General features: G+C 40.5%; 1 protein-coding gene across 3 annotated transcripts in view; it reads right to left on the bottom strand.

The window, feature by feature from the left end:
• Positions 1–18,394, bottom strand: part of OAT (ornithine aminotransferase) — a 22,652-nt gene continuing 4,258 nt past the window's right edge. For all 3 annotated transcript variants that reach the window (XM_020900710.2, XM_070470381.1, XM_020900711.2), the window contains 10 exons: positions 17,765–17,850; positions 15,745–15,972; positions 12,713–12,937; positions 12,499–12,594; positions 6,213–6,340; positions 5,440–5,562; positions 4,662–4,790; positions 3,791–3,904; positions 2,595–2,739; positions 1–1,051 (listed from right to left, as the gene is read on the bottom strand). In XM_020900710.2, coding sequence (XP_020756369.1) covers positions 891–1,051; positions 2,595–2,739; positions 3,791–3,904; positions 4,662–4,790; positions 5,440–5,562; positions 6,213–6,340; positions 12,499–12,594; positions 12,713–12,937; positions 15,745–15,943 — 1,320 coding nt within the window. In that variant the 5' untranslated portion in view covers positions 15,944–15,972; positions 17,765–17,850 and the 3' untranslated portion in view covers positions 1–890. The remainder of the gene's footprint in view (positions 1,052–2,594; positions 2,740–3,790; positions 3,905–4,661; positions 4,791–5,439; positions 5,563–6,212; positions 6,341–12,498; positions 12,595–12,712; positions 12,938–15,744; positions 15,973–17,764; positions 17,851–18,394) is intronic.

Raw genomic sequence — 18,394 nt, forward strand, 5'->3', positions numbered from 1 at the left:
TTCCAGGCATAACAAGGATGCTTTAATAAAAATGCCAAGTACTAGTATACACATGGGAAAAGAGCGGTTATTTTGAAAGCAGAGAAGGAGTACTAAAAGAAACTTTCTTTTTATAATTTCTCTTTTTCTAGAGATTACCAAACAAACTGAAATGTTCTTAGAGAACACAAGAAACAAAGCAAATAAAAACATTCTCAGAGAGCTTAAAATGTGAGGTAACCGATAACACTGCAGTAACCACACACTGGTCCCTAACATAGACATTTCAGACATGAGATTTATTTTAAAGATATACTGAAAACAAACACTTTTTACAAATTATATGGAACATTTAAAACATAATCTAGGAATGTTGAACATTAATTCTTAATTCAAAGTAATGACATTCACAGAATACGTCTTGATGCCAGCCAATATGGAGTTGACTTGTGTCAGCTTAACCATTCATCCTTGCTAAAATTCAATGATTATGATTCAACTTTATAAGGTTAAGCAAGTCTTCCAGGCAATACTAATATAACTTTCTCAAATACAAACATTTGTACCAGCAAGGAAATTATTAAAACATATATAAATTATGCTGAGGGGCTTGATTAAAAGGCTGTCTATATAGAAAGGCACCTCATCTTAGAAAGAATATAAGCACAAAAACAACTTAATCAAATATAAGATACCAGGACATTCTCTTAATTATGTTACATAGCAAACTGCATGTCTATAAAAGTCATTCTGTTATACATGAACTGAAAAACATATATATATATATATATTTTTAAAGCCCTTGATATGGAGGAGTGGAATATGCCTGCATTAAGCACAGAAACTCAGAGCTTTATGAACCACATGTCTCCAGCTGGCTCCCCAGGCACCACTGAAAACTGTCACCACCCTCAGAAAGACAGGATGGTCTTGTTAATGATCTCCACCGCCTCTAGAATCTCATCCTCCTTGATCACAAGCGGGGGCGCAAACCTGATGATGTCGCCGTGGGTTGGCTTGGCCAGAAGTCCATTATCTCGAAGTCGCAGACACACCTTCCAAGCATCACAATCTAAAGAAAAACCGTCAAGTGTATGCTGATCAATGATAAGGAGCCTGCAGGGGTGGGGGCGGCCTGGCAAGAACAGAATTCCCAATAGGTCAAGTGTCTGCCTGAAATGCGGGAGACCCAGGTTCCATCTCTGGGTCGGGAAGATCCCCTGGAGAAGGAAATGGCAACCCACTCCAGTACTCCTGCCTGGAAAATCCCATGGATGGAGGAGCCTGGCGGGCTGCAGTCCACGGGGTCGCACAGAGTTGGCCTTGACTGAGCGACATCACTGTCACTGTCACTCAAGAAAGGCAGCTCTGAGCTGCAAGCTCACTTCTGGCTTTCACTCTTAAAAATGAACTTACTTTTCAGCAATGGTTTGAATGCTATGAGCAGATATGGTTTTTGTCTGGTTTTTGACCTAGCATAAAAATCACATGCTAAGGCAGATATAATTAATTATATGAGGAACCAATGCATACAAGAACTAGGGTATGATACAGATAACTAACAGGCACAGAATAAGCAACATTCAAACCCAGTGACCATTACAGGTTTCTAACCTGGATTTGCTTCCTAAGCTGGTAGAATTAGACTCTCGGGATCCTCAAAACCCTGAGTGCAACAGAAACACCGAAGGGGCCGCGGCCAGTGCCTGAGCCCCGCTCTAGACCCATCAAATCAGAGTCTTTGCCATGAGGCTAGGCTTGGATTAATTTGTTAAAAAGCTCCCTAGGTGATTCTAAAATGCAGTCAAGGTTAAAACCATTGCTTTGAAAAGGAAGGGTTATGGCAAGAAAATCCAACCAGGAACGCTTATGGGTTACAAATGATGTGTTAAACACCAAACGCTCAGTTAAGTGGCACCTGGGGTTATTTTTATTACCAACATCACCGTTATCATTCCTATTATTACTGCTGCTCCTACTATCTCTGCTGATCTGCAAAGTGAGGGAGGAAAGGAGAGCAGGCAGGAAACTGCAAAGTGCTCTGGGCAGTCTTCCTAACGGAAAACAAACTGAACTCTCCAAGTACTGTATAAATAACCTTGCATAACAAATAACTTGATGACGGAATAACAAATGACTTGAAGGAATACAAACGGGTGAAATTAGTCAAATATGCCTTCTTGTAGGAAACAGCTGTATTTTTAAGACCATTAATATAAATCAGGTAATAAGAGTACTGCATGTGTATGTGCTAAGTTGCCTCAGTCGTGTCCCGGCTCTCTGCAACACCATGGACTGTAACCCACCAGGCTCCTCTGTCCATGGGATTCTCCAGGCAAGAATACTGGAGTGGTTTGCCATGCCCTCCTCCAGGGGATCTTCCCGACCCAGGGGTCGAATCCGTGTCTCTGGCTCTCCAGGACTGGCAGGCAGGTTCTTTACCACTAGCACTACTTGGGAAGCCCAGAAGAGTATCAGGCAGAGCCAACGACTTGGTCGATAGGAGGCCAGTCAACAGTTTCAAACAGAGGAACCCAACGACCAAAGAAAATACCATTTGCATTTTGAGCTTTTCCTATAAGAATAGTACCTTGTAAAATATTGTGTCTCCATACCTTTGGTTTCTCTGATAACAATAGCATTTAGTAATCCTTTTCCTCTTACAGTCGTTACAACATCAGAAGGCAGCTTCATGAGTTCATTTCTCAAGATGATACCCATTTTCTCTGCATTTTCAGCAAGGTTTTCTTCTTCCAAAACCTATGTTTCAAGAGAAATTATACATATATTAAAGACTGCCTTTTTTTTTTTAATGTTGCTCTTTGGAGGGGAATGTGAACTACAAGCAAAGGAAGAAGAGGATCAGATAAAGACCAGAGTAACTTAACTTTCACTTCTATTTTTCAAAGCTTATACCAGTTTGATTTCTCATCATGTAACAGACACTCGCTTAGACAAAGCCTTGCTTTATGCAAAAACCCACCATTAATCTGTTCTGTAGCAAAATAAGGATTAAATTTGTTTAATGCAATTGATAAATTTTCTTCTTAGGTAAATAAATCAATGGACTGAACACATTTTAATTTTTTAATTGCAACAGAACTTCCTTTGGCTTCTTTTTCCTCCTAAAAAGTCCATCCTCAGAGATTACATAATAATTTTATGCCTTTTGTAGGCACTTGAGGAGTAAGTCTGAAAGCATTCAAATCCTCGCTTTAACGACAATAATAAGAAACCACGTGGGCCAAGCCAGAGGCTTCATAGGCCAGCCTGGCCACAGAGGGAGAGCTCTAGGTGGACAGGCCAGGACCTGCAGGCCCAAAGCCCTGGGAGACTGAAAACTTGGGAAACCCACGCAATCCTTCTCTATACTTCACGTTCTGTAATACACTGCAATCTTGTAACATTTCTTATTACACCAGTGAGCTCAGACTTAAGAGTCACTTCAGCACCACTTCCAGGATACTGGCTACCATATAGTTCAGTTCAATCGCTCAGTCGTGTCTGACTCTGCGACCCCATGAACTGCAGCATGCCAGGCCTCCCTGTCCATCACCAACTCAGAGTTCACTCAAACTCATGTCCATTGAGTCAGTGATGCCATCCAACCCTCTCATCCTCTGTTGTCCCCTTCTCCTCCTGCCCTCAATCTTTCCCAGCATCAGGGTCTTTTCCAATGAGTCAGCTCTTTGCATCAGGTGGCCACAGTACTGAAGTGTCAGCGTCAGCATCAGTCCTCCCGACGAATGTCAGGACTGATTTCCCTTAGGATGGGCCGGTCGGCTCTCCTGAGAGCTGCCATCAGCTTTACCTCCAGGGCTGCGATGGCCACTCGGCAGCCCAGCGGATTGCCTCCGTACGTAGAACCATGCTCCCCCGGCTTAATGGTCAGCATTATTTCATCATCACACAACACTGCGGACACCTAGAAGACAAAAAAGAGAATTAGGCGCAGACCAAGTCTCTTCTCAGATGGACCACTCTTACTCTTATGGAAACACAGGTATTTACGAAGCAGATGTTAAATCTGACACGAAGCTTCAACCAACCAGGGCCACAAGCCAGCCTCCCTGACCGCCGGTGACAAAACGAGGACTGCCCGAACATGCTCCAAGCACACTGGGCACGCTTCAGCGGTACCAAGTCATCTTTCAGAACTAAAACAAAGCTATTTCTGCAGTGATATATTTAAAATTCTTTCCACTCTCAGGGTGAAATGCTTTAATTGTTTAGAAAACAATGTTCTGCACTACACATTCAGAGCTCTTTAATCCATACCAACTGTTGGCTCTGAATAGCAAACCCGAGAAAAGGATTAACAACTAAACGTTAATTTTTTTCAATCTCTGCATTAATCAGTCAATGGTTTTAAACAATTAGTATGTTTCTGAACTATGGGGGAAAAGCCTAGACATCTACAGGAGTACTCTGGAGATAAAATGGTCCCATCCAAAATAAATGCAGTGGAGCAAACCCAAGGGACACTCAATTCATCAGTTAAACTAAGTGGGGCTAACCATGGAACTCTGAAATGTTTTTATCACACGTATTCCAGGTGACCTATGTATATAAACCACACTAAGTAAAACCAAACCCTCAGAAAGGCAGTCGGTAATGTAAAAATATCTCAGGGATTCATGAGAACAGGGAAAATACAAAGAGCGGTTGAGCATTCAACTTACAGGGTATAAACCACCAGAAAGTGCCTTTCCTAGAAGGACAATATCAGGTCGGACATTTTCGTGGTCAATAGCCAGCCATCTCCCAGTTCTGGCCAAGCCTGTCTGTATTTCATCAGCAATAAACAGAACCTATTGGAAAACAACAAAATAGCATAAATGAAAATAGCATATGAAAATAATAAATTATTTTCATAGCGAAATACTTATCTTTATTTTACTCTTTCCTGCACGAATGCGTCATTCTGGCATCCCCTCAGATTCGTGAAAACATTTTAATTGTCCACGTGACTTCAATGGTGCGGGACACACAGTTATTTCCTGTGTCAGGCCACCCTGTCCCCAGAGGCCCACAGTGGAAGGGCAGGTATGCAAAGTGAGGGTTTTGGGGGGGGTTTCTGAACAGAACTACTCTCTGGGAACAGATTTCTGTTTATTTCACAACCATTTGTTAATATGTACATCTTATTAACATTTACCAGTTTGGTGGAAGAAGAGGGGGAGAGAGGTTAAATTCTGGAGCAAAGGGATGCGACAAAGGCTTTGAGAAGAATCCAAGCAGAGGCTGCTGGGGCAGAGAGGAAGGAGCCAGGCAGAGGGTCCACCAGGGCCCTGCCAGTAAAGTCAGCTTCTCTGCAGCCTGCTGCTAGAAAGTTCTATCAGCCCTAGAAAGTTTGGAGGCTCTTAGAATGAAGCCTCCTTCTAGTGGAAAAGTGATGCAACCTTGGAGCTTTCCTATCGGCCAAACCCTAAGCACGGCAGGCAAGTGGGCGGCTTTGACCTGGTGCTGGGTGCACAGCTCGCGGACTCCCACGAGGTAGCCTGGATCCGGAACAACAACGCCTGCTTCACCCTGGATTGGTTCCACCATGAATGCGGCGACGTTTGGGTCCTGAAGCGCACGCTATGGAAACAGCATGAGTATGCTCTTAGTAACTTCCTTTCCAATCTATTTGGAAATCTGAAGTCACACAATGCACATATTTTCCCGTAAGAGTAAGTACGCAAATTAAGTTTTTACACTAACTTATATTCTGACTTCCAAGTACAACTTTTCTGACAATCAATTACCAAAAGCTAAAAATATCTCAGCTTTAAGCTACTCCATCCTGTATTTTCTAATATAATACTCAAATGTACTGTCAATAAAAACTAGTGAAAGTGGCCTTTAAAAACGCCATTAAATAGATACATTAGAAGTGTATCTTTTTATTTTGGAAGTCTTCCACTTCATAATTTTAAAAACCTGGCTGAAAACTGACTAATCTTGTCTATTAAAGTAATTAACAGGTAATACTCAAGTTAATACTTACGTAGGAAACAAATCTGAAGTGGTTGGTTGGTGGTCAGGAATAGACCACGGAACCTGGTTTCCACATGTTATAAACTAACTGACCGTTACAGAGAATAAGTGTGAATCCTGGCCTAACTTAAATGTAAGTTATGAGATATGTGACTCTCAGTACAATCAGATGTCCGTTTTTAATTCATACATTCAACAAACGCAGGTTCTATGTACTATGAGCTAAAGTACCGTGACACTAGGTGAAGTACCTCAAGGGCAGGCAGATCATTATATGGAATGATTTCGAAACCTGGCATAAATGGTCCAAAACCATCATAACTGGTTGGGTCAGTGGAACTGGAGATAGCAGACAATGTTCTACCCCAAAAGTTTCCAGCTAGAAAGAAGAAATAAACAGTCATTTTTTTTTTCAAACAAACCATCCAATTTAATATCACAGTTCCCCAAAAATACTCCAGAAAGCTTTTTTTTTAATCCTGGTCACAATCCACTACTTGTGGGATCTTAGTTCCTGGATGAGGGATCAAACTCCTACCCACTGCAAGAGAAGTAGAGAAGTCCTAACCTCTAGATAACCACAGAATTCCCAGAAGCTTGATTTTTTTTTTTTCAAAAAGCAAGGGTTCCAAAACCTATGGGACACTGTAAAAGCAGTGCTAAGGGGAAGATTCATAGCATTACAGGCCTACCTCAAGAAACAAGAAAAAAGTCAAATAAATAACCTAACTCTACACCTAAAGCAACTAGAGGAAGAAGAAATGAAGAACCCCAGGGTTAGTAGAAGGAAAGAAATCTTAAAAATTAGGGCAGAAATAAATGCAAAAGAAACTAAAGAGACCATAGCAAAAATTAACAAAGCTAAAAGCTGGTTTTTTGAAAAAATTAACAAAATTGACAAACCATTAGCAAGACTCATTAAGAAACAAAGGGAGAAGAACCAAATTAACAAAATTAGAAATGAAAATGGAGAGATCACAACAGACAACACTGAAATACAAAGGATCATAAGAGACTACTACCAGCAGCTCTATGCCAATAAAATGGACAACTTGGAAGAAATGGACAAGTTCTTAGAGAAGTATAACTTTCCAAAACTGAACCAGGAAGAAATAGAAGATCTTAACAAAATGATCACAAGCAAGGAAATCGAAACTGTATAAGAAATCTTCCAGCAAACAAAAGCCCAGGACCAGATGGCTTCACAGCTGAATTCTACCAAAAATTTAGAGAAGAGCTAACACCTATCTTACTCAAACTCTTCCAGAAAATTGCAGAAGAAGGTAGACTTCCAAACTCATTCTATGAGGCCACCATCACCCTAATTCCAAAACCAGACAAAGATGCCACAAAAAAAGAAAACTACAGGCCAATATCACTGATGAACATAGATGCAAAAATCCTTAACAAAATTCTAGCAAACAGAATCCAACAACATATTAAAAAAATCATTCATCATGACCAAGTGGGCTTTATCCCAGGAATGCAAGGATTCTTTAATATCCGCAAATCAATCAATGTAATACACCACATTAACAAATTGAAAGATAAAAACCATATGATTATCTCAATAGATGCAGAAAAAGCCTTTGACAAAATTCAACATCCATTTATGATTAAAACTCTCCAGAAAGCAGGAATAGAAGGAACATACCTCAACGTAATAAAAGCTATATATGACAAACCCACAGCAAGCATCACCCTCAATGGTGAAAAATTGAAAGCATTTCCCCTGAAATCAGGAACAAGACAAGGGTGCCCACTCTCACCACTACTATTCAACATAGTTTTGGAAGTTTTGGCCACAGCAATCAGGGCAGAAAAAGAAGTAAAAGGAATCCAGATAGGAAAAGAAGAAGTGAAACTCTCGCTGTTTGCAGATGACATGATCCTCTACATAGAAAACCCTAAAGACTCTACCAGAAAATTACTAATCAACGAATACAGTCAAGTTGCAGGATATAAAATTAACACACAGAAATCTCTTGCATTCCTATACACTAACAATGAGAAAACAGAAAGAGAAATTAAGGAAACAATACCATTCACCATTGCAACAAAAAGAATAAAATACTTAGGAGTATATCTACCTAAAGAAACAAAAGACCTATACATAGAAAACTATAAAAACACTGATGAAAGAAATCAAAGAGGACACAAGCAGATGGAGAAATATACCGTGTTCATGGATTGGAAGAATCAATATTGTCAAAATGGCTATACTACCCAAAGTAATCTATAGATTCAATGCAATCCCTATCAAACTACCAACAGTATTTTTCACAGAACTAGATCAAATAATTTCACAATTTGTATGGAAATACAAAAAACCTCGAATAGCCAAAGTAATCCTGAGAAAGAAGAATGGAACTGGAGGAATCAATCTGCCTGACTTCAGACTCTACTACAAAGCCACAGTCATCAAGACAGTATGGTACTGGCACAAAGACAGAAATATAGATCAATGGAACAGAATAGAAAGCCCAGAGATAAGTCCACGAACCTATGGTCACCTTATCTTCGACAAAGGAGGCAAGGATATACAATGGAAAAAAGATAACCTCTTTAACAAGTGGTGCTGGGAAAACTGGTCAACCACCTGTAAAAGAATGAAACTAGAACACTTTCTAACACCATACACAAAAATAAACTCAAAATGGATTAAAGATCTAAATGTAAGACCAGAAACTATAAGACTCCTAGAGGAGAACATAGGCAAAACACTCTCCGACATAAATCACAGCAGGATCCTCTATGACCCACATCCCAGAATTTCAGAAATAAAAGCAAAAATAAACAAATGGGACCTAATGAAACTTAAAAGCTTTTGCACAACAAAGGAAACTATAAGCAAGGTGAAAAGACAGCCCTCAGATTGGGAGAAAATAATAGCAAATGAAGCAACAGACAAAGGATTAATCTCAAAAATATACAAACAACTCCTCCAGCTCAACTCCAGAAAAATAAATGACCCAATCAAAAAATGGGCCAAAGAACTCAACAGACATTTCTCCAAGGAAGACATACAGATGGCTAACAAACACATGAAAAGATGCTCAACATCACTCATTATCAGAGAAATGCAAATCAAAACCACAATGAGGTACCATTATACGCCAGTCAGGACGGCTGCTATCCAAAAGTCTACAAGCAATAAATGCTGGAGAGGGTGTGGAGAAAAGGGAACCCTCTTACACTGTTGGTGGGAATGCAAATTAGTACAGCCACTATGGAAAACAGTGTGGAGATTTCTTAAAAAGCTGGAAATAGAACTGCCATATGACCCAGCAATCCCACTTCTGGGCATACACACCAAGGAAACCAGATCTGAAAGTGACACGTGCACCCCAATGTTCATCGCAGCACTGTTTATAATAGCCAGGACATGGAAGCAACCCAGATGCCCATCAGCAGACGAATGGATGAGGAAGCTGTGGTACATATACACCATGGAATACTACTCAGCCATTAAAAAGAATTCATTTGAATCAGTTCTAATGAGATGGATGAAACTGGAGCCCATTATACAGAGCCAAGTAAGCCAGAAAGATAAAGACCATTACAATATACTAACACATATATATGGACTTTAGAAAGATGGTAATGATAACCCTATATGCAAAACAGAAAAAGAGACTCAGATGTATGGAACAGACTTGTGGACTCTGGGAGAAGGAGAGGGTGGGATGTTTCAGGAGAACAGCATTGAAACATGTATATTATCTAGGGTGAAACGGATAACCAGCTCAGGTTGGGTACATGAGACAAGTGTTCAGGCCTGGTGCACTGGGAAGACCCAGAGGGATCGGGTGGAGAGGGAGGTGGGAGGGGGGACTGGGATGGGGAATACATGTAAATCCAGGGCTAATTCATATCAATGTATAACAAAAACTACTGTAATGATGTAAAGTAATTAGCCTCCAACTAATAAAAATTTAAAAAAAAAAAAAAAAAAGCAAGGGTTCGCTTTAGAGAGCCTCCAGTGAGCTGATCTGTTTAAACAATGCTGGGTACTAAACACCCCCGGTTCATGTGCCCGCTGAGGTCTGGCCTTGTGATTACTCTTTTAGGACCGCTCTACCGAGTCTCCCAACTATAATACACAGCAAGGCCCCTGAGGAGAGAGATTTGTCTTTTCTTTCAATAATCCCAAACCCTAAAAACTGAAGCATTCAACACATGTTTTTCTAGAGACGGTTTTTCTAGACACATTTATGATAATGACATGAGAAAATGACTATCCTTCATAGAGAATTTGCAGTTTTCCTTTTAAAAATCCAACACTATAGGCTAACTATTCTACAGAATGAGTTTTACATTTCATTTGGATAAAATTTCCTCAGGCAGTCTGAACACTTTCAATTTGCCTTCCGTGGTGTCATAAGCTATTATGTGCTAGAAGACAGACATTGACCTTTATTCAGGAACAATTTTTACCCATTAGTTTGTTTCATTAGTAATCTGAGGACTGATTAATAATGTCAGACACTGCTCTAGGTGCTGGGCACAGAATGATGACTGGCAAGGTCCCTGCCCCCAAGGAGCTTCTATGCTATTAGGGAAGACACACCATGACAAACCGATAAAGCAAACGTACAAGGTAACTTCAACGTGGTTAAATTCAAGGAAGAAAAGAAACAGACTAGAGTAAGAGAGGCTTGGAGAGTCTCCCACTTTTTAAAAAGATATCTTCTCATCCCCTCTGCCAGCAGCAACTCAGCTAACCCAGTGCTGAATTATGCTTTTGAACTGTGGCACTGGAGAAAACTCTTGAGAGTCCCTTGGACTACAAGGAGATCCAACCAGTTCATCCTAAAGGAGATCAGTCCAGAATATTCATTGGAAGGATTGATGCTGAAGCTGAAACTCTAATAATTTGGCCACCTGATGTGAAGAACTGACTCAGTTGAAAAAACCCTGATGCTGGGAAAGATTGAGGGCAGGAGGAGAAGGGGACAACAGAGATGGTTGGATGACATCACCGAGTCAATGGACACGAGTTTGAATAAACTCTGGGAGTTGAGATGGACAGAGAGGCCTGGTGTGCTGCGGTCCATGGATAGCAAAGAGTCAGACACGACTGAGTGACTGAACTGAATTATTCCAAGTTGGCCCTATAGCATCCTTCAGTACAACCCCTGCAGAGCCTCTCTCAGCTATGAGTAATCCCTACTTGACTTGTCTACAAGCAACAGCATTATTGATTCTGCCCAGGCTCGTTTAAGACAAAGTATGCCAACAGCCTACTTGCTCTCCGCCATCGGCCTCAGCAGGCTCACGCCCCGAGCTGACCCTGCTGAATCAGGGATTGCACCTGGGGACAGACAGTCCTCTGTCTCTTCCTACTGACTTCTCTCAGCACCTGGGAGAAACATCTTTGTGCCCTGTGCTAATATGAGAGAGACCAGCCATGGTCTGTAAGGAGGAAAGTCACCAGAAAGGCCATTTTTGTTTGTAAGAGACAGTTATGTTGCCTTACAACTAAAGGCACGAGATTCCAAAATGGCAGATCAGAGACCTGGGCAGAGACTATTTCTTCTTCGGAAACAGGAATCAGTCGCCGCCCCCTCCCCAGACACCAACTTCGGCTGGCCATCAGATGACTCTAGATTCTACTGTATTATGGGGCGTATAATTTAGCTACCTGTGTTCATAAGGCAAAGTATTTCACAATTTCAACCATCACAAGAAAGAATCTCGACCGTGTGCAGTGACAAATTTCTCCATATGTTTTTAAAAATTAAAATCAAAGTTTTAGAAAAGAAGAAGTCAGAACCTATCCCAAACTCAGACTAAATCAATAATCTAAATTAACTGTTGGTCTCCCTACTCAGTACACGAGTCATTCCTCTCAACCATTCACAGAAATATACCGGGGGCAATGCCAGCCCTCCTCGTCCAACAGCTTTTAACAACTTGGCACAATAAAATCTCATAGTGTTTGAGATACACTAAGGTTCAAACTTCGTATCATACCTAGGACGTGACCCTACATGAACATAACCCAACCTCAATAACCTCACAAAACTGCTGCAACATTTTTGTATGATGCTCGCATCAGCAAAACTGTCTCATTAACCAGAAAACTGCTATGAAAAAAATCAGATAAGCAGATGGGAAATAAACCACACAGTCACTCCCTCTAGGGAGGGAGAGGTAGGGAGTTATTAGGAGCATCCAAGAAATACTTGGAAATGAACCCAAGAGAAGGAAATCTCTCAATTTTTATGCAACATTCAATGCATCATGCGTGGCTCAGTCACTTGTCATGTCGACTCTTCGAGACTCTGGACTGTAGCCCCCCAGGCTCCTGTGTCTATGCCATTTCCTTCTCCAGGGGATCTTCCCAACCCAAGAAGGGAAACCACACCTCTTAGGTCTCATGCAACAGGCGGGTTCTTTACCACTAGTACCACCTGGGAAGCCTCGATATAACATATATGAGACAAATACATTTGCAATATCTCATCATAAGTTAAAATGGAAACTAACAATTGTATGTTTCAATCATAGCAGCTAACACTGAATTTCACATACCTGCAAAAACAATCTTTGCCTTGTATTTTGGGATCCCCTTGACGGTATACCCCCATTTACGAGCAAGCTTGCAAGCAGTCTCTCCAGCCTCCACTCCTACCCAAGGGAACATTTTAAAATATCAGTTTTAAAAAATGTTTCAAGTTACCAGAAAATAATAAGATTTTCTTGGCTTTTTAACCAAAAAAAAAAAAAAAAAAAGGAAATATTTTACCTGTATTCATTGGAAGAACTTTGTGGTAGTTGAAAAGTTTAGTAACATACTCTTCGTATTCACCAAGCACATTGTTGTAGAAAGCCCTAGATGTTAAGGTCAACTTGTCCACCTGACTTTTCAAAGCATCCACAATCTTTGGATGACAATGCCCCTGGTTGACAGCACTGTAAGCACTCAGAAAGTCAAAATATTTTCTGCCTTCAACATCCCATACGTAAATACCTAAAACATAAGGAAAATAATTTTAGAAAAATCACTAAATTACATAACCTTCAAAGATTAAGACTGCTAGCCAGCCCTCTGAATACCTATGTATGGACCTCTAGTTAACAGAGAATTGTGGTTAAGGCATAGTTTTACTCAAGCATAATAAACTTTGATTTATATGGAATTATATTTTATCTGTCCAGCATCAAATTACACATTTAATAAAAAAAAAGCAGTAACATGAAGAGATTTTTATAAATTCTAGAGTAAAACCTTTATTCCTAGAAACCTGTTTATCATTTAAGGCTGGAGTTTTATTTTTCTTCCTTTTTTTTTTCTTTGCCATGCACGAGGCTTGTGGCATTCTCAGTTCCCTGAGCAGGGATTAAACCCAGGTCACATCACTGAAGCCCAAAATCTTAACCACTAGGCCACTAGAGAACTCCTTAAAGTTGGAATTTAAAGGAAGAAGTTACATAAAACATAAAAATTGCGATTGACTGTAAAAACCAACAAAATGAAAATAAATACTTCCAAATCACACATCTATTTAGTAAGGATCTACTATCCAGAACTCCTACAACTCAACAAGGTATATAAGCCAATTAAAAAATAGCAAATGGAACTGCCTGGCAGTCCCATGGTAAGAACTCCACACTTTCACTGCCAAGAGCCCCAGGTTCAATCCCTGGTGGAGGAACTAAGATCCCACAAACTGCATAGCACAGCCAAAAAAAAGGCAAAGAACTTGAATGGCCATTTCTCCAAACAAGATATACAAATGACCAACAAGCACATGAAAAGATGCTATCATTAGTCTTCAGAGAAAAATGCAAACCGAAACCACAGTGGTAGCATTTACTTTCACCAGGATGGCTATCACTTTCTTTCTTTTTTTTTTTTTTTTTTTGGCTATCACTGTCTTAAAAAGGAAAGCAAGAACTGGCAAGGATTGGAGAAACTGAAACTCTTATATAACTAGTTGGAATGTAAAGTAGTACAAGAGCTGTTGAAAATAGTTTCGGGGTTCCTCATAAGTTAAGGTGAAACATAAAATACTGTATGGCCCAGCAACCAAACGCCTAGAAGTGGAAGACAGGTGTTCAAACAGAATGTGTTATTTTAAATAGCCAAAAGGCGGAAACAACCCAAATGTCCATCAACTGATAAATGGACACACACGTGGTATCTCCATAAAACGGAGAACTTAATTCAACCATAAACAGGGATGCATACTAACTCATGCTACAGCATGGAAGAAATCTTGAAAACATGGAGCTAAGTGAAATCGGTCACATATTGTCTGTCCCCATTTACATGAAACATCTAGAATAGCCAAGTCTGTAGCAACAAAAAGCAGACGAGTAGCTGCCAGGTTCTAGGCGAGGAAAGAGTGGGGAGTGACTGTTTAATGAGTATGGGGCTGCCTTTGGGGATAATGAAAAATGTTCTAGAACGAGGTAGCGGTGACAGTTGGACATTATAAATGTACTCAATGCCACTAAATTAAACACTGGTTAACAGTAAATTTTATGCTATGTACATTTTACAACAATTTTTTTTAAGCTAACCATAGATATTTAAATGTATTAGGGGCTCACCTAATTTCTGCCGTGTACTTAACATACTTAAAGGTACTATGTCCTTTATCTCATCAAAAACACTCTATGAGTACCATCCTTACACTACAGAGGTAAGAAGTAGATGCTCAGATTATAACTAGCCCAAGCTGGTATGCATGCAACCAGGACTTGAACCCAGTCAGATTCTAGACACATGTTCTGCTACTGTAAGTAAGGAACATTTTTACAAATCAGTAAAATATAAACCTAGATTTTCATCTGTTCAGAAGGAGCTTTATTTATTACAGTACTGGTCCCAAGTCAAAAAATATATATAGGCAAATGACTGTATTATCTTCTGGCCCAGAGATAAGTGATAAACTTCAGCTTGATTTGATAATGGTTGCTATTTCAAAATATGGATTAAATCACCATTTGGCAACAATCAGTAATCATTTATTCAGACAAGAATCATTAACGGATGCTAAAAGTGGGAGCAAAAGCTTTTTACACCTTACCAGTCATCCCCAAATGGAGGTTCATGCTAAAAATTATTGGCCTGTACTCTTCAAAAATATCAAGGTCAAGAAGCCAAAGTCTGAGGAATTATTCTGGATTAGACTAAACAGCCCTGAAAACTGAATGCAACCCATGGTCTGAGGTTTTCTTTTGCTACACAGGACAGCAAGCGAGATCTGAATCAGGCCTGTAGATTAGAGAGCAGTGCTGTGCCAGTGTGAATTTCCTGATTTTGATAATTACACTCTGTTATGTAAGACAGTCTTTGTGTTTCAGGAAAGGCACAAATATTTGGGGGTAAAGAGGCATGTCTGCAACTTCCTCTCAAACGGTTCAAGGAAAAAAAATGTATGTGTGTTTCTGGACAAAGATGATTATGCAAGTGCAATTAAAAGAAAAAAAGGACTTGGGAAATCTGGGTGAAGATCAATAAAAGAGAAATTCTAGTGCTATTGTGGCAGCTTTTCACACCAAAATAAAAGTTAAAGGGAAAAAAAGTGACAACAATATAATAATACTTTACTCATGTATTATACATTCCCTCATGGCAAGTCCATCATGACCACGCATTCCCCACAGCACCTAACACAGCAAGCACCACTCAATAGATGTTGAATTAATCATGCCTGCAGTACAGAAATTAAATGCCTCTGGAAAAATGTACAGTGAGAAAATATAATAGCAAGCTTTACAAAAAGGTAAAGCAAATAATCGGGGCTGGTGGACAGGGTGAAAACATACCCTTCCCTCTCTCCAGGGCTACAGGTAAAGGATGGTAGTTGTGGGCACCATATTTAGATTCCCGTTCAAAAATGTAATCAGAGGACGGAGGGCCTTGAACGGTTTTCTTAGTTGCAACAGATGTAGCAGAAGCCGCTGAAGAATGAACTCCACGCCCAAGGCCAGCAACAGTCTGCAAACGTGCTAGTTTGGAAAGCATGATGTCCTTCAAGTGGGAATATCACCGACCTGTCCAAAGAAAAGAGAAGGCATAAAGGGTAAGGAACTTCACAGGGTGGGTGAATGTCTACTCATCAACTATACATGGAGCACTCACCAAAGAATCAGGAAAATAAGAGAGAACAACAGGGGTCTTAACTGCAAATGGAAAGCAACATTTAAAAAGTGTATAAAATTTTTTAATTGAAAAAATGAAATGAAAAAAACAAAAACCACCAAAAAAAAAAGAGAACACACACCCGACTCCTGCCTTTGGGGAACCTAAAGGGCAACAGGGTAAACATGCGGATAAACATGTAAATAAGCCCCGGAGGCCAGAAGGCCATGCAAAGCAGACCTGCTTCGACTTTCCCCAAACAGCCGCCTGCACCACCTGACAAGCTCGGGGCGGTCAGGCGGTCAGGCAGGGCCAACAGCACAGGCACAAGCAAAGAGCTGAACAACCATTTGAAAGGTATTTATGCGGGGGTGTGAGACTCAGATGGATCTCAGATTAGAGCCCAAAGGCACAAGCCAAATCAGAGATGCTGGCTGCCCTGGGGCGGGGGGTGGGGGACGCTAGAGATCACGGGGGCAGGGGCAGGGGCAGAGGCACTGAGAACTACTTTGCCTATCAACTTGGTCCTCCCGTAAGGAGTGAGGAAATTAGGGAAGAACTCGGTTTCCACAAAGGGACCAGACACATCCTAAAGTAAAAGTAAATGCAGTGGGGTGGAAAAATGATTCCTTAGGGGAAGGGAAGGGAAGGGCCGTCTAAGTTTAATGCAGGAAAGTCAGAAACTACAAAAGGTAAAATCTGTGGGACTTCACAGGCGGTACAGTGGCTAAAAACACTCCAGTGGTTAAAACCCCACACTCCCAATAAATACAGGGACTCAGGGGGCGAGGGTCTGATCCCTGCTCAGGGAACTAAGATCCCATACACTTCGTGGCATGACCAAAAAAAAGGTAAAATCTATTATTTAGCCACAATTATCTACATCGTCTCTGGGTTAAAATAATCATAAAGATGGGGGAAAAGTTTTGCAATTTCTAACAAACAGCCTTTGAAGAGCTTTTACAGTAAGAGGAACAGACCAAAAGCACAGCAAAACCAAGTATGAGAGGAAAAGTTACAGCTCCCAAAGAAACCATCTACTCGCTCGGATGATTGCTTCTGTGAAATTAACCCCCCAGAAGCAACTGTTGAAAGGAGAAAAAGGCAACCAGGAGCGAGAACACCTGAAACTACAAGCTGAGAAGTTTAGTGATAAATCCTAAATATCACGAGCAAACTGACATTTACTGACCATCTATTTATATATTCCAATGTCATCGCTGCTCTCAGCCCACAGCACCAACCCTAAAACCAGCCCCCACCACAGCGCTGCAGCCGGCTTTGTAGCCAACTGTATCATTAACAGTCATGACAAGCCGCAACGTACAGACGTACAGACGGAGCCGTAGAAGTAACTAAGAATAACAACAAGGAAATTGGGGACAATCCAGAGCAATCACGTCAGGGGAGGGGGCCATGCTTTTTAAAGATACATTTCAAGATTAATGGAAAGTTGCCAACACTAGGCATACTTAATACGCCTATGCTTTATTAAAATGACCAATTAACTCACATTTCAACAGAAGCTATTAATGACAAGTCAGGCCATGCACATCTCCAGCATTCAGTTGGAGCTGCCCAATTAGCAAAAGCTAATACTTGGAACTTGGCTTGCTTTGCTTTCCACTTGGCACTAGCTGTTAAATCCGTTATGTTCAGGAATGTACTAAAAGAAAATCCAGCACTTTACGTGCCAAGACTCACCAACTAGCCCTTCTTCCCACAGTTGAGATTCCAGCAAGAATTTTTAACCCGAGATCCAGGGATGTCTTCAGAAGGTCCAATGACTCCTGAAATAAAAGGCAGAGTTGTAAGCATAAGTGCATTTTTTTTTTAAGGAAAAGATCCCTAATTTCTACCAGATCTTATTTCAAAGAAATACGTGTTAACAACAATAAAACAACTGTATAAGAATCACTCATGAAAAAAAAAAAAAAGAATCACTCATGGGAGATAGGCATTAGCCAAAAAAGCAAAAATTCTAGTTACACTAGACAGAGAAATTCCCCAAAATGCTAAGTCTTTATAAAGCATTGATTTTTAACTCTATTGCTTGAGTAGAGACTCAGAATTAGTGCTCTGTTTGACCAACTAAAAAGTCAAAACGAGGTACTTTCCTAATGATCCAGGGTAAGACTCTGTGCTCCCAAAGCAGGAGGCCTGGGTTTGATCCCTAGTCATGGAGCCACAGGCTACAACTCAAAGTTTGCATGCCAAGACTAAAGCACTCACACGCCGAAACTAAGAGCCAATGCAGCCAGATAAATAATTTTTTTTTTTTTTAAAGAGCAACACGTTAACTTCTACCTTGATCAAACTAACCAAAAAACACAG

This window comes from Odocoileus virginianus, chromosome 7 (assembly GCF_023699985.2).
Source record: "Odocoileus virginianus isolate 20LAN1187 ecotype Illinois chromosome 7, Ovbor_1.2, whole genome shotgun sequence".
Lineage (NCBI taxonomy): Eukaryota > Metazoa > Chordata > Mammalia > Artiodactyla > Cervidae > Odocoileus > Odocoileus virginianus.